The sequence below is a fragment of the Neltuma alba genome, unplaced genomic scaffold (assembly GCF_004799145.2).
Source record: "Neltuma alba isolate B1F8T4 unplaced genomic scaffold, ASM479914v2 tig00012505_pilon, whole genome shotgun sequence".
Taxonomy (NCBI): Eukaryota; Viridiplantae; Streptophyta; class Magnoliopsida; order Fabales; family Fabaceae; genus Neltuma; species Neltuma alba.
Genome location: NW_021636973.1, coordinates 946,883 through 964,510, shown reverse-complemented (window position 1 = coordinate 964,510; position 17,628 = coordinate 946,883). Strand labels below are relative to the sequence as shown.

Genomic DNA, 17,628 nt, shown 5'->3' with positions numbered 1-17,628 from the left:
GAAAAAATGTTGAAACTAACCAGGTATTGGAGGTTCTAAATATCCTAGATATTGGAAATTCCAAAACCCATTCATAAACCGCTAAGACAAAGCCTTGCAACAACCAGATTCCACTGTGACCAATTGAATCAAGTACTAGCCGCATGTTCAGTGTGAACAGGTGATAAAATCGAAGAGTCAAGAAAACAACAGCAAGCTAGTATCAACCGGTAAAACTATTACTCTTCCGGTCCTTAATTTAATATTTATTTAACTAATTTGATTAGATTAAGAAAATTAGGTAAGTTAGTTAGTTATAAAAAATATGACATGTTTTTCTTAAAACACCATAGTCATCTTCCTTAATATTTTTCCTCTCTCTTTTCTACTTGATTATAGTTGAGGAAGTATCCATAGGGATAATTTAAGGAAAAATTAATAAATATGAGAAATAGATATTATATTTAGGACCAAAATCAACTCAACAATTAGGTCCTATATTAAGAACCAGAGGAGTTTGTAGGATCAACTAATTGAATCTATCATATAATTGTTTATTTTTATTTTTAAATTTTAATTTGTGTTTGTAAGCTATGATTCATGCATGTATTATTAATAAGCATCGAGTAAGGGGGGAAAATAGGCAAGATACATCTATGTATGAATGTATGTATATTTTAAGATTAAGAATTGTAAAATAAGTGTACAAATATATATTAATTGAAAAATATGGAGTATTGATGAATATTGCTTTTATAATTATATATTACTTTTCTTTGAATTCAATTATTAAATTTTATTATTATAAATGGTTATTTCTTTATATTTTAAGCTAATATCATTTAAAATATATTAACTTTTGTCATAATTGATTTATTAAAGCTAATATTTAAACCCCAAATTAAAGTCTCAATTTGTTTGATGCCATTGGAAAAGATTTTGATAATGAGGTTTAAGCTTTCTTACTTATCAAATTCTTTTTTTCCCACAATTCTTACTTATTATCAAAGATAATATATACAATTTCTCATTCAAAACATAAGAGTTAGATAATTAATTTAAAAAATTAAAAAAATTAATTAAATTAGTTAATTATAATAAATATGAGTTGACTTTCTTAAGTTATCAGTGTATTACAACTATTCATGGATAAGAATCCCTTACAATCAATAAGAATATTTTTAAGAAAATATTATAAACTTAAGAGATAAAGTATATTAAAATTTTATATCTAGAACGAAATCTAATATTCAGTTAACTCTTGTATTAAAGATCAGAAATAATATATGTTATCTTTGTTAATCTAAGATTATGTTATTGTTGATTTCTTCATATTTCCAAAAACATTGTGCTTAAAGACCCATTCTGTTTTCAGGCCAAAAAAAAATAGACCCATGGTGTCTCTCTCTTTTTATGCTTAGAAGAAAAATCGTAGCGACGATCAATCATTATTAAGCTTGTTTGAAACTACTTATATTAAGTATTTATAAGTAAGTTTGGACAAATTTTTTTTTTTTACATATTTATTTTGTTGTTACTGAGCTATTTTTAAAGAGTGCTAATGCCATCCAAAAAAGCACCGTCACGGTAATCAGCCGCCATCCTAAAAGCTAAAGGGGGCCCTCCAAACGCTTTCAGCGCATCACGCGGCTCATTTTCTTAATATTTTGGAATTTATCAATTTATAGCTGGTACTCGTGGGATGGAACTGGAATATTGGATGGGCCTTGCTCATTAAGTGTTTCAAATCTTTAATATAAAATCTATTTAACTAATTTGATTAAATTAAAAAAAATTATATAAATTAGTAATTATAAAAAATATGACACGTTTTTCCTAAAACACCATAATCATCTTTTTTAATACTCCCTCTCTATCTTCTACTTGATTATGGTTGAGGGAATATCCATAGGGGTGACTTAGAGAAAATTGATAAATATAAAAAATAGGTCTTATATTTAGAACCAAAACAAACTCAACAATTAGGTCATATATTAAAGACTGGAAGAGCAAATAATTCTCATATATGATTAAAATTGAAATAAAATTAGAATGTATTTTATTATTTAAAAAAGACAATGATATTATATGTATAAAAAGTATTTTTATTGGGATAATTATAATAAAATCTTAAGAAAAAAATAATTATTATAAAATTTTAATGAGAATTAAATAGTTTTTAATAACAAGTTTTACAGTAAAAAAATTAAGAATTATTAAATCCCAAAATGAGATTTACTAACAATACTTGATTTAGTATTAATAACGCTGAATTTATAAATGATAATAAATTTTTATTAATATTTTTAATTTGACATTTACAAATTTTGAATTTTTTTTTGTCATTTTAATTGATAATTATTTTTTTTTATATGAAATGAAACTCCATCGAAACTGTAAAATTTTGAAACATGCTTTTGGAGTAAGAAATGGCTGAATGGGCGGCTATCATTAAAACAGAGAGGCTTCGGAACTTTGGCAGGAGTTATTCGTCAGAGTTGTTGTACGTCCCGTTCCATCTCATCTGTCAATCTACTGAAGCACCTGAAAGGTAAAGATGATCTTTTGCGGAGCCTCAAGGTATGTCTTCCCCAAATTTGATTTGTTCTCTGCGTCGTCTCTATCTTTGTTCCTTCTTTCTCCTTCGTATGCCCTAATTCTCCCCTTCCGGTTCCATTCCAACTCGACAAATCCTCAGTGTATCGAAGAGGCTCTTTCCTCTTTCAATCGCTTGCTTTATGTGCGCCCCCCACCCTCTATAGTTCAACTTAATAAGATCTTAGGATCTCTTGCAAAGTTGAAACATCATCCAACTGTTATCTCCCTTTTCAAACAAGCACAAGCTAAGGGATTCACGCCAGATTTGGTTACACTGAGCATCTTGATTAACTGTTACTGCCATGTGGGTCAGATGACTTTTGCTTTCTCTGCCTTAGGCAAGATTCTTAAGATAGGCTGTCGGCCAGATACGGTTACTCTGACTACAGTAATGAAGGGCCTCTGTATCAATAATGAGGTTGGGAAAGCCTTGGATTTTCATGATGATCTGATAGCAAAAGGGTTTCAGTTAAATGTAGTAAGTTATGGCACACTTGTTAATGGACTATGCAAGATGGAGAAAACAAGATCTGCTCTTAAATTGCTGCAAAAAATGGCGAGAGGGCCGGTTAAGCCTAATCTTATGATTTATAATACAATTATTGTTGGCTTGTCCAAAGAAAGACTTATAACTGAGGCCTGTGATTTATTTCATGAAATGATTGATCATGGTATGTCTCCTGATATTGTGACCTACAGCTCTCTTATTCGTGGTTTTTGTGTCATGGGTAAATGGTCAGAAGCTGCAAAGTTGTTTAATCAAATGAGTCATGAAGGCATCAACCCTAATGTTCATACTTTTACTATACTCGTTGATGCATTTTGCAAAGAAGGAAGTGTTACCAAAGCTGAAGCTGTTGTTGGCTTGATGATGAAGTGTGGTATAAGACCTAATGTAGTTACTTACAGCACTTTAATGGATGGTTACTGTTTGATTAATAATGTTAGTGAGTCAAGAAATCTATTCAACAAGATGGTCTAGAGTGGTTTGGCTCCTAATGTTATTAGTTATAGTATTTTAATTAATGGACTCTGTAAAATCAAGATGGTGGATGAAGCCATGGATCTCTTTATAGAGATGAAGAGCAAAAATTTGACTCCCAATATTGTCACCTATAGCTCTCTTGTTGATGGTTTGTGCAAATCCGGTAAAATGTCCTATGTGCAGGATATTATTTATGAGATGTATGATAGAGGTCAGTCCCCAAATATAATATTTTATAGTATCTTGTTAGATGGATTGTGCAAAAGTGGTCATCTTGATCAGGCTATTACATTATTTCAGCGAATTGTTGATCATGAAATTCAGCCTGATACATGCGCATATACTGTACTCATTAATGCTTTGTGCAACGCTGGTAGATTAAATGATGCGCGACAGATTTTTCAATATCTTTTGGTCAATGGCTATCCTTTGGATGTCCGAGCATATACTGCAATGATGAATGGACTCTGTAAAGAGGGCTTGTTTGATGAGGTTAAGACCTTGGCTTCTACAATGAAGGAGAATGGATGCTCACCTAATGCTGTAACCTTTGATATAATTATTAGACCTCTTTTGGAAAGAGGTGACAATGATAAGGCAAAGGATCTACTAGATGAGATTTTCACAAGAGGTTAAGGTCAGATACTTCGCTTCAGAATTATTTGACTGTTGATACTCACTTTTGTGATGAAATTTGCTGTAATATTCAACAGATTTGTTTCTTGCAATTAAACTTTGTGGAGTTTATAACAGCTGACTGCAATTGCCCATGTTCTGTTTGCATCATATGTCTGATGTATTTTCACTTCTTGTTGTTACAATATTTTCTTGTGGCGTATCATAACTTTGTTTTTTCTTTTTTATAGTTTATTTAATTATTTAATTAGATTTATTAACTCTTAAGCATATGTATACTAATTGAGGAAATGTGCTAGTATATTAGTCGTGGGTTGGTTTTGGCTGTGTTATTTGAACCTCTGTAGCTGTGCAGCACCATGAGCTTGATCTTGAACTTTGGTGATTCATAATATCGCTGCTCCTGACTTAAGATGTTGAACCTTATTGTGTCTGTTACCAATTTGTCACTATTGAAGAAGACATGGACGAACATGTATTTGACTGATATGGGCTATGACACACGTCACATTTCTAAAAGATATATGAAATATTACTCCCTCCGGTTTTAAATATAAGACCCATTTTGTAGTGTAAATTACATTATAAAATGATTCTTATATTTAGGACTGGAGGAGTATTATATTTCTTGAAGCTACTTACATGCACTGGGTTGATACTGGCCATTAGGGGTATTTTTAAGTTTAAAAGAACACATTAGCGGAAAGTAAAACAAAAAACATTACAAGTAATGCACAGTTTTGGATTATTCCTCATGGTTTTAAATGTAGAAGCTGGATAATTAATTTACAAGCATGAAGAGAATTGGTTGTTATTTGTAAGAAGTGTTTGTTGGTTTTCTCAAAATATTGTCGTTAACAATATACATTCGAAACCATCCTTATTGATGAAAATTCTCATTAATATATGCAATCAATATGGATAATTTAGAAAAAATCATAAGTTTTTGAGTTTAAGTATATTAAAATCTCATATTTAGGATCAAAAGAAATTGCACAACTCTCTCCTTCATTTAGGCTTGGACAAAGTATTTATTTTTGCTCTTGAACCAATAACTATCAATTCCATGAAATAAAAGGAAATTAATGAACATAAGAATGTCTGAGCTGGACCACTACATGAAAGGTCGGAAGTCCATCATCCTGTGCTGGGAACTAAGCATAGCTCAATTGCAGCTTTTCTGAAAGTTCCACAATCAGCTTCTTAGGTACTTTGTTTTCTTTGGTGTATCTCTTGTGAATAATTGTAAGCCCATAAATTTGGATGTTTGGCTGTGACCGTGATGTTTGTTAGCTAGGTCTTTTGATACGCCCTGTGGTGCTATGTTAATTTCAAATTTTTAATAGATCTCTTGAATTGATATTTGCAAAATTCAGTTTGTTATGGTGAAGGAGATATGGAGAATGAAAATGTTGGATGTTATGGTGAAAGATGCCTGTGAAAATGTTGAAAAATTGCAATACTTTTCAGTTAAAATGATGGCAGGGATTGTTGCTGCTTTTTACTCCGCTGATGATAAATAGCATGTAAATATAGGTAATTTAGTGTGATGCGATCTTTGGTTTTTAATAAATAATTTTTAGGCAGAAATATTTCAATATTAATAATCTCTAGTTAAAGATGTATAAAATAACTTCGTAAATAAATTTTTTGTCAGCTATAATTGATCATTGTCATTATGAATATAAATAAAAAAAATTCTTGATTGAAAAAAAAAATCCAGTTTTTATCGATTTATTTTATATATTTAAGATTAGTTACTATCATAATTTAAATTTAAATATGTCAGCTTTAAAATGTTTTATTATTTTAAAATTTATGCGGATATATTTAAGATTTGGAATAATTGTTCAAAGTCACATTACTTTATTGTGATCTCATGTTTTTTTAACTTAAATGCTTAATTTTTGCCATGATTTTTCAGAAAATTATTAAATAAGATAATATTAAAAGTTACTACAAAATTCAAAAAATGCAAATACTAACCTTGAATTGATTTAAGGCCTTTATACTTTGACCACAGGTTACTACTTATTGTGGTTGGATTACTGGGGATAGCTATGTTAGTCACGAACCCATGCTAGATGGTGCAACAGTGATCGTGTATTACGGCGTAATAGATAGATTTTAATTTTTTCTGGCAAAGGGAAAGATTTTAAGTTTAAACATAATGTAATTATTTAAAACCATATGGTGTGGTTAAAAGTGCATCATAAAAGCATGTAGTTGGGGATGAAATTAATCACAAATTTCAATTTCTTCAATTTAGACTTCTACAAAAATTGTTGTGCTTTCCAGCATCGATTTTATTTTAATTTTGTTGTTCCAATCAAAAATTGAGCGTTAGGCTATGGACAAAGAGGTGCTTCATTAGTTATCTAATGGACACAACTAGTTAACTTATTAGAAGAGCATGGGATGCCATACATGTTATAGATTTGTGGTCGCTATATTATTCTCAACCTGTAAAAACAGAGAGGTTTTCCTTTGCCTACGACGTGCTAAGAAATATTATGTGACACGTATTTCACTTTGTTAAGCCTATGATGCGCCTTTGAAAGCTAGACATTTCGACTTTGACGTAATATCTTCTGTCTTTAATATAGGTGGTTGAGTAATTTAAACATATTAAAAAAGTTTAATAAGCTGGTTATTTGTAATAATAATTTGAATAGATAAAATTTTTTTTGTTAAGTTAGTTATTTGTAATAAATAAATATTGTCTTTTCTAAGATACCCTTACTAGTTATATGTACATTTAATGAGATTTTTAACATGTGTAATTACTAGAAAGGCTATCTTAAAAATAAATAAATAAATATAAAAAACAAAATGAATTGAGCTCTTATATTTAGGACCAAATTAAAAATTAAACTAACTCTTATATCATGAACTGGAGGTAGTATTAGTCATTCTATATTTGCATGCCTCTTAATTAAATGTTTAGACATTTGTCTCCCCTATCTACAAATGTTTTTCTTCCCTTTTGGTGCTTTATATGAGAGCAATGATTTCTATTGCTGCTGGAGAAGGTTACTGCAGCTTTCAAACTCATAAATGTCCTCTTCTCAAAATACAAGATTCTTGATGTTACGTTACTAATACTACAAGGACTATCATAAGAAAAAAATAAATAAATATAAGAGACAAAATGAATTGAGGTTTTATATTTAAGACCAAATTAAAAATCAAACTAGTTCTTATATCACGAACTGGAGATAGTATTAGCCATAATATATTTGCATGCCTTTTAATTAAATGTTTAGGCATTTGTCTCCTCTATCTACAAATGTTTTCCCCTCTTTTTTGGTGCTTTATATGAGAGTAGTGATTTCTATTGTTGCCGGAGAAGGTTAATGTAGCTTTCAAACTCATAATGTCCTCTTCTCAGAGTATAAGATTCTTGATATTAGGCTACTGATACTACAAGGACTACCTTAATAATAAATAAATATAAAAGACAAAAAGGATTAAGACTTTATATTTAGGACTAAATTATAAATCAAACTAGCTTTTTATATCAAGAACTGGAAGTAGATTAGCCATTCTATATTTGTATGCCTTTTAATTAAATGTTTACGCATTTATCTCCTCTATCTACAAATGTTTTCCCACTTTTTTGGTGTTTATATAAGAGCAATGATTTCCATTGTTCCTGGAGAAGGTTACTGTAGCTTTCAAACTCATAAATGTCCTCTTCTCAAAGTACAAGATTCCTGATATTATGCTATTGATATTACAAGTACTACTTTAAGAATAAATAAATAAATAAATATAAGAGACAAAATAGGTTGAGGTCTTATATTTAAAACCAAATTAAAAATCAAACTAGCTCTTGTATCAAGAACTGGAGGTAGTATTAGCCATTTTATATTTGCATGCCTTTTAATTAAATGTTAAGGCATTTGTCTCCTCTATCTACAAATGTTTCCCCTCCTTTTTGGTGCTTTATATGAGAGCACTAATTTTTATTGTTGCTGAAGAAGGTTACTGTAGCTTTCAAACTCATAAATGTCATCTTCTCAAAGTACAAGATTCTTGATATTACACTATTGATCTTTCATCCCAGATAATACATACAGAGCATCCACTCAGTACCAAATACCAAATGATTGACAGATAATTATTTGTGGATATGGCCAAGTAACTTTGTAGTTTATGCTAGTGTCTAGAGCTGGTAACGTGGGCCCAACCTGCGGTTTGGCAATATGTCAGCCCGCCAAGGTGCGGGCTGTTCCAGCTTGCACCATTTTGAGCTTACTTTCTCGCGGGCTGGCCTGCTTTTTTTTTTTGTTTCTTTTTTAAATTTTCATATAATTCCTACTATAGTTAAAATATTTTAATCCTCAAATTCCACATGAATAATTAAACATTGCTTCTTTCATATCATTGCATAAGTAATTAAACACTTTATATATTTGTGATTTTGCGTGTAGTTATACGAAGATCATCGTCCATCTTTTATTTTTCATTTATTTGTTGCGTCACTATAAAAGCCTTATAAATTAAATAAACATGTAATACTTATACATTTATACATAAAATATCTACTTAATTAATTTGGATAAGAAAACTAAATTACTTTGAATAAGAAAACTAGTTAAATTAATTATTTATAAAAAATATATTAGTTTTTAAAAATATCTTCTTAAATTATAAATTAATCTTCACTTTATTTTATTATAACTCACTACTCAAATTTAAGATTCGAAGCCTAATTTTAACATTTCAAATTAAATTCAACCTATACTAATAATAATATTTTTATTTAAGAAAAGAATATTGAGGCGGGCTTGCTAGCTGACCCGTGTCCGTACGGCTAGCCCGCATTTTTTGAAAGTATATGATTTATCTCCAGTAAACCATCTATTGTTTTTTTTTCAAACCCATTAAAATTAATGATTGTTTATGTTTCTTTAAAAAATTCTGTGTTTTTCTCTGTCACCAAAAAAAAAAACTTCTGTGTTGTTAAATATTCGCGTTTATCGGGTTTTTGCTTACATGCTTTATTAAAATACTTAAAAGCAAATATAAATATAAATAGTACAATTTATTGAAAAAACTGAAAATTATACAGGTCTAAAAGCAGGCGTCATAATGACGCATATATTTCCTTTCCCATCCAGTGAAAATAATTCCTAAACTTTCGAAGCGCATGTCCCTATGTTACAAAAACTACAAACATTCTTAACGTAAGAAATATTTGTTATATAATACAAATAATACAATTTATTAAAAAAATAGCACGAGTTAACTTTAGCCAAAAAGCCATAAAAAATGGATGTATGTGCACTTTCTTACTTGGTAAAATTAGCTATGTATGATATGTTCTAAATAAATTCATTAATTTTAAAAATCCATATAAAAAATAAATCCAGCAAGTCAAGATATAAATAAGACAATCTGTTTAAAAAATGTGAAAATCATATAGGTCTAAGATTATGCATCACAACAGGACCTGTGTTCTTTTTCCCACTTAGTGCACATAATTCCTAAAATTTTACAGTCCACATTGGTGCTTAAAAAGCTCTAAACCTTTTCAAATTAAGAAACACTTGCTATATATGCTCTGTTCTAAATAAATTCATCATTAATTTCGCATATAAATATAAAAAACAAAATAAATATAAACAGTATAATTTATTAAAAATTTAAAATAACGCAAGTCAATAAAAGGCATAAGCTGCGTGTGTTCACTTTCTCACTTAGTAAAAATAATTCGTAGAACTTTTAAGTGCAGACTGATAATTTAAAAACTCTTAAAATTCGTAAAATAAAAAATATTTACTATACATATGATATGTTCTAAATAAATTTATTAATTGTAAACATCAATATAAATAATAAATCTAACAGCAAGCCAAAACATACAACACGTTTTCTTTTTTCGCTTAGTGAACACAATTCCTAGACTTTTAAAAAGCAGATCCATATATAAAAAAACTTTCAACATTTTAAAATACGAAATATTTTCTATATATAATATGTTCTGAATAAATTCATCATTGATTTGATAAATAAATATAAGAATAAAACAAATAGCAAATCAATATATAAATAATACAATTAGTAAAAAAGTGAAAATTGCATGGGTCAATAACAGGCATTAAAAAGCATATATATGTTTACTTTCTCACTTAGTAAAAATAATTTCTAAATAAGTGCCAACTCATAATTCAAAAAGCTTGTAACAACAATTAATAATCCTCAATTAAGTCTCATGACCTTATTAGAAATTTATTAAAAGTGTAGGCCTAAATTTGAATTTAGATATTTCGGCTAGATTTAATTAAGATTTTCCCAAAAAATAAATTTATTAATTTTAGACATCAATATAAAAAAATCCAGTAGCCAATCAAAATAAATAATGCAATTTATTTAAAAAGGTGAAAATCGCGCAGATCTACGATCAGGCATTACAATGGGACTTGTATTCCCTTTCCCACTTATTGAACACAATTCCTAAACTTTTATAGCGCAGATCTATACTTGCAAAAATTGAACCATTCTAGAAATAATAAATATCTTCTGTATATGATATATTCTTAATAAATTTTTCGTTGACTTCATTATAAAAATAAAATGAATAGCAAATCAATATATAAATATTACAATTTATAAAAAAATGGTGAAAATCAAACGGGTCAATAGCATACATTAAAAACATATAGGTGTTCAATTTCTCACTTAGTAAAAACAATTTCTATACATGATATATTCTCATTAAATTCATATATCAATGTAAAAAAAAATCTACAGGAAGTCAATACGCAAATAATTTAATTTATTTTAAAAACTAAAAATTGCACTAATCAAAAGCAGGCATTAAAAAGCAGATATATGTAGATTTTCTCACTTAGCAAAAAATATTTCGAAACTTTTATAGTTTAGGTCCATAATTAAAAAAATATTAAAATAAGAAATATTTACTATATTTGACGTGATATTTATTTAAATTCAAACATTAATATAAAAAAAAGTCATATCAATAACAAGCAAAAATATAAATAGTTCAATTCTTAAAAAAGTTGAAAATCGCATGAGTTTAAGAGTATGCATCACAATTAGACATGTGCTTTCTTTCCCACTTGGTGAAAACAATTCCTAGACTTTCTAAGCTCATGTCCATAATTACAAAACCTATGAACATTATTAACATAAAAAATATTTGTTATCTATGATATTTTCTGAATAAATTCATGATTAATTTTTTATGTAAATATAAAAACATAATGAATAGCATGGGAACAAATATAGTTTATTTAAAAGAATTAAAATAACATTGATCAACAGTAGGCCTAAAAAAAAGACACATATGTTTACTTTCTCACTTAATAAAAACAATTCATAAATCTTTTAAGTGCATACATTAAAAACCATATATAAGTTTACTCTCATTTAGTAAAAACAACTCCTAAACTTTTTAAGTTCTCACCTATAATTAAAAAAATCCTCAAATTCATAAAATAAGTAATATTTTTTATATGTGATATGTTCTCATTAAATTCGTACATCAACATAAAAAAATCAGTGGGAAGTCAATATGTAATAATTTAATTTATTTAAAAAACGTGAAAATCACACAGATAAATAGATAATGGGCATTAAAAAGCATATATATGCTCATTTTCTCACTTACCAAAAAATATTTCTAAACTTTTTAAGATCAGATCCATAATTAAGAGAACTCTTCAAATTCTCAAGATAAGAAATATTTGCTATTAATCATGAATTTCATACACTAATATAAAAAATAAAATTAATAGTGAGCAAAAATATAAATAGTGTAGTTTATTCAAAGAATTGCATTAGCATGGGCGTAAGAGTAGGCATCACAACTCGACACGTGTTTCATTCCCTATTTAATGAAAACCATTCACACGCTTTCGAAGCACGTGTTCATAATTACAAAAACTACGAACATTCTTAACATAAGAAATATTTGCTATATACGGTATGTTATGAAAAAATTCATAATTGGTTTCGTATATAAACATAAAAACAAAATTAATAGCAGGTCAATATATAAATACTACAATGTATTAAAAAATGGGTTAGGGTGCGCCCAACATCTCAAACTATTTTTTAGGTATATTCAGTATTCTAAAGTAATTTTTGATGAGTCCGGTGTCCTAAACTAATTAAAATGCTGCACTTATATCGTACGCTGACAGAAATATTATGTTTGACTGTTAATTCAATGACTCAACTCAAAGTTAACCCCAAATATCCTATATGACAAACACATAGACAGCTGATGTGTATCTTCTCCACGGAGTGCCATCGACACGGCGACTTTTGCTCAGCTTACAGCCACCAATACACTCTCTACGCACCTCCATGAGTTCTGTTCCTTCGCCCACCTTCTCTGTTCTATAGAGTCTGCACGAACTTTTGGAAAGCACAATCAAAATGGCAACTTTGCTATGTATTGAGATCCCAAAAACTTCAAAAATTGTGGGTCGGGGTCAAATTAGTGGAGGTAACTCATTCAAAAACTACTCCTAGAATCAGTTCCTCACGCTGAGTTAGAACGATTTTCTAAGATATAGCTCAGGCTCCACTAATCGCAAAGACAACTTCTGCAGCTACAGCCTCATAAAGTGAGCACATGGAGCAGGACTCCCACACCTACAGAACCAGAGCCATTGGTGGAGCCTACGAGTTCAAGCAGCACACTGATTCAGTCAACAAGTTACACTTCCAATTCACCTCGTGCTCCAATGCCACTAATGTGAGGACCCAATCATTCTCCAATTATTTTGACAAGTCAAACTCTGGAGACCAAACCTTTATGAGCCATGCCAAGAATGGGAACAAAGCTCTCAACAAGTTCAACAGCTACCAGACGCATTCCAACGTCATCGAGTCTAACTTCACCCGAGACTGGGAATGGCGAGACTGATAAATTCAACAACTATGGAAACAATATGAACGTCTCAAATAATAACTTCAGACACTATGACAATGGAGGTGACAAACCCACCAAAAGCTTTATTAACTATAGAAATGGCTCCAATGTCAGCATAGATGGCTTCATATCCTATGCCAAGAACTCTAATGGCGCAATAGCTGATTTCATGAATTACTGGAATGAAAGCAACATCGGCGGAGATACGTTTACTAAGTATGGTAAAGGGGCAGTGGATCCCAAGATTGGATTCAAAGGCTATATTGTTTGGAAAGACACTCATAAGTTCAAAGAATATGCAAAAGAGGGCATCTTGTAAAACTCCTTCTCAATTAAATATATAAAACTCATCATTTAACCACTATTATGGTAAAAAAAGAAAACCATTGCAATAAACTATCATAGTAGAAAAGAAATTAGTATACATTTTGAAACTAACAACCAAAACCCGTGGGCCGAAACCCAAAAATTTGTTGCATGCAACCAAACCATTCATTCATTCTATTGGGCCTCCAAGCCTCGGGCCGGGTAAACAACAGAATCACACATAATCCCATCCAGTAGTCAAATAAACAAGGCTAGAATTTCATGAAACGTCAATAACGGCCTCTGGCCAACAAAATAGGAGTCAAATATCTCTCTAGTTTACAATAATACTCTAACCACAAAATATTCCAAAATGACCCTAAAGGTGGTAATATACATTCAACCATACATAATATACAGGCTAGAGGCATTACTACTAACGTAGCTCAAGCCTCTACATCCCTCCCTGGCGGCACATGCCTAGAACCTTCATTTGAAAACATTTTAAACCACGGGGTAAGACTAAAGTCCTAGTAACCAAGATTCAAATTTAGGGTACAAACTAATAGGTGTTCGTGAGATGTCAAGTAGGGCAATTAACATATAATACTATAAACGTTAGCCACAAAAATTCATCCAAGAACAATGATGCAACCCATTAACTACATCCCTCACTTTGAGGGATTTTCAAGAGCCGAAACGACCCATCCCTCACTATAGGGGATGTAAGGAGCCAAAAGGCCTATCTCTTACTATGGGGACGTAAGGAGTCAAAAGGCATATCTCTCACGATAGGGGATGTAAGGAGCCAACCATCATGAATCAATGAAGGACTTACCACGTGGTAGTATCAATCATGTGTCTCACCATGTCCCAACACATGAATCATGCCTAAGCATTTTACTAAACAGTAAGTCCACATTTCAAAAGTACTTTAACAAGTGGCATAACTTCCAAATTTCCCAAAACATTCAGTATCATACAAAACACCACAAGAAAAATTTTCCTTTTTGATATACAAAATACATTTAGATCACAAATTGTTACTTGGAATGAGAAAATAACAAAACTACTCACAAGACCATGATAGCATATATAAAGAATTGGAAAGTAGTTACCTCTCGCTTAATTTAACAAACCACCAATAATGCCCCGTGCACCAACAAAACTTACAATCAGTCTAGACAAGCACACAACCACTAAGTGTTAGTTTTCAAACTAATATTGTGGCCAAAGCAACACTTGGGGACTCAAAATTCCTAACCTCAACCAAATCTCTACCTAACTCAAAAGGGCCAAACCATCATAGCAACACTCCAAAGTCAGAAGAGTCCATTATAACTTTAACTCCCTTCCAAAACATCAATTGGGATTCAAAACCTCAAAGATCCACTATAGGAATTCAACACCCTAGTGCCCAAAGAGAACAAATCAAGTCCTAACAACATTCTAAATCGATTAGACATTCAATTTAACCCACATTATTATAGCCCAAATCGCAAAACTCAAATTCAACCTCTCTATTATCATGCTCCATCATAAACCTCTATTTTCCATAAACCCTAACTCCAAAACTTCAAAATCCCCAAGCCTAAAAAAACTGCACCGATTAAACACCTAGACTAACTCATAATAATCATTTAAATTCAAAAAATCAGTTAAAAACCTTAATTCCAACAAAACCTAAAAAGCTCTAGGGATTCACTGTAGAATCCTTAAAAATTCCAAGAGAAGGAGTAGATTAGAGATTAAAATCACTTACTTGAGATAATGAACACTTAGAAACACTTTCTCCAAGCCAAAAATTCGAAACCCTAGTAGAGCTCCAACTCACCTTCAGAAATTTCAATTTTCACATATCAAACCCCCTCTTGCGAATTTATTTGCGAATTTATACACGTGGACATTTCGCCACAACAAACCCAAAACTTCACCATGGCAAACTAATCCCGAGAGGAATTTACTCGCTTGAAAACCCGATTTCGCCACGGCGAACTCCCTACTTTCGCCATGGTGAGAGTTTCCCGAGAGGGAACTCTCACTCACCTAAACAACCTTTGCCACGACATCCCTCCTAATTTTGCCGCAACAAAACCTTCTCGAGAAGAGACTCTCCCTGAACTCCTTGGTTCGCCATAGTGAACAAATCCCAAGATGGATTGTTCACTTGCTCCTCCAACTTACCTTAATCCCAAACCAAACACCAAGATTCAAGCTTAAAGGCTAAATTATTCCAGAAAATCAAAGTTAAAAGGCTACTAAAACTCAATATAAAACTCAGGACGTTACACATCTCATTCATAGAATACAACAATGATAGCTCCACTACTTTCATGGCTTCCAAAGCTAAAGCTTGCACTAGCAGTGGCAGGTTCATAAATAAGGGGGTTGAACAAGGCAAAAGTCATCGTGTCAACAGCACTCAGTGGAAAAGATACACATCGGCTGTCTATGTGTTTGCCATGTAGGATATTTGGGGTCAACTTTGAGCTAAGTCATGGAGTTAAAGGTCAAACATAATATTTCTATCAGCCTGGGATATAGATGCACCATTTTAATTAATTTAAGATGCTGGACACATCCTAAATTACTTTAAGACACTGGATGCATCTAGAAAAATAGTTCGAGGTGATAGACGCACATTAACCCTTAAAAAATTTAAAATAACATGGGTCAACAACAAGTATAAAAAAGGATGTACGTTAACTTTCTCATTTAGTGGAAAACAATGCTTAAACCTTTTAAGTGCAGACTAATAATTAAAAATTCTTAAAATTCTTAAAACGAAAAAAATTATGCGATATGTTCTAAATAAATTCATCATTAATTTCAAACATCAATATAAAAAATCCAACAATAAGTTAAAATATAAATAATGCAGTTTATCTAAAAAGGTGAAAATCGCATAAGTACAAAAGCAGACGTCACAACAGCATAAGTTTTTCCTTTCCCACTTAATGAACACAATTTCTAAACTTTTATAATGTATATTCATACTTCAACTCTAGACATTCTAAGAATAAGAAACATTTTCTATATGTGATATGTTATAAATAAATTCATCATTGATTTCACACAAAAATATAAAAATAAAATGAATCAAAAATAAATATATATAAATAATATAGTCTATTTAAAAAGGTAAAATCGCACAAGTCAATATCTTGCATTAAAAAACATATATGTGTTCACTTTTTCACTTATTAAAAACAATTGTTAAACTTTTTAAGTGCACATCTATAATTAAAATAACCCCTTAAATTCTTAAAATAAGATATATTTTTTATATGTCATATGTTCTAAATAAATTCATCATTAATTTCATATATGAATATAACACATAAAATCAATAACAGGAAAAAAAAATATAAATAGCGCAGTTTATTAAAAAAACTGAAAATCACATGGGTAGAATAGAGTAAGCATCACAACGAAACGCGTAGTTTCTTTCCGACTTGGTTAAAACAATTTCTAGACTTTCCAAGCGTATGTCTATAATTGCAAAAACTCTTTAACATTCTTAATAACTAAGTGGAACATGTTAAAACTTGATTTTAAGTTGTTAACTTTTGAAGGTGAATTCTGTTATGCTGATTGTCATAAGTGATAGTGATCATAAGTATGAAGGTCACATGCCTTGTTAATAGCCAAAGGGAATGTCTTAAAACCTATTATGAAATTGTTAATTTTTTAAGATAGATTCTGTTATTTTGATTGTAAAAGGTGATAATGATAATGGTTATGAGGAATACATTTGTTGTTAATAACTAAGTGAAAAGTGTTAAAACCTAATATAAAATAGTTAATTTTTAAATGTGGATTCTAATGTATTGATTGTAAAAAGTGAAAATGATCATGATTATGAAGGCACGTTTATTGTTAATAATTAAGTGAAATGTGTTAAAATATAATTTGGAGTTGTTAATTTTTGAAGTTAGCTTTTGTTTTGTTGATTGAAAATTTTTCCTCCTTTTGCTTTCTCTTTTTGCTTGTAATGACAAGGGCACTGAAGTTATTTAATAAAATTTTTAAATCCCTCTCTAAGTAAGTAATCTGGTTAGTTCTTTAACAAATTTAATGACCCAAAATTTTTTTTTAGTTATTGAGATATCTATTTAAAGAATTTTCCCAACAAAAAATATGGAAAAATTAGAGAGAAGGACCAAGAAAAAATTATATTTCTTGTAAAGGATTTTAAAAATTGTAATATTTA

General features: G+C 30.3%; 2 protein-coding genes across 2 annotated transcripts; both read left to right on the top strand.

The window, feature by feature from the left end:
* Window positions 1-2,536: 2,536 nt before the first annotated feature.
* Window positions 2,537-3,559, top strand: LOC114727666 (putative pentatricopeptide repeat-containing protein At1g12700, mitochondrial). The gene has a single exon (XM_028914355.1). The coding sequence runs from the start codon at window positions 2,537-2,539 to the stop codon at window positions 3,557-3,559; it is 1,023 nt and encodes a 340-aa protein (XP_028770188.1).
* A 63-nt stretch (window positions 3,560-3,622) lies between these two features.
* LOC114727665 (pentatricopeptide repeat-containing protein At1g12620-like) lies at window positions 3,623-4,198 on the top strand. Its single transcript, XM_028914354.1, has one exon. The coding sequence runs from the start codon at window positions 3,623-3,625 to the stop codon at window positions 4,196-4,198; it is 576 nt and encodes a 191-aa protein (XP_028770187.1).
* Window positions 4,199-17,628: the final 13,430 nt, after the last annotated feature.

Coding starts and splice junctions, on each gene's coding strand:
- LOC114727666 (XM_028914355.1), top strand. CDS start 2,537: ATGATCTTTTGCGGAGCCTCAAGGTATGTCTTCCCCAAATTTGATTTG.
- LOC114727665 (XM_028914354.1), top strand. CDS start 3,623: ATGGTGGATGAAGCCATGGATCTCTTTATAGAGATGAAGAGCAAAAAT.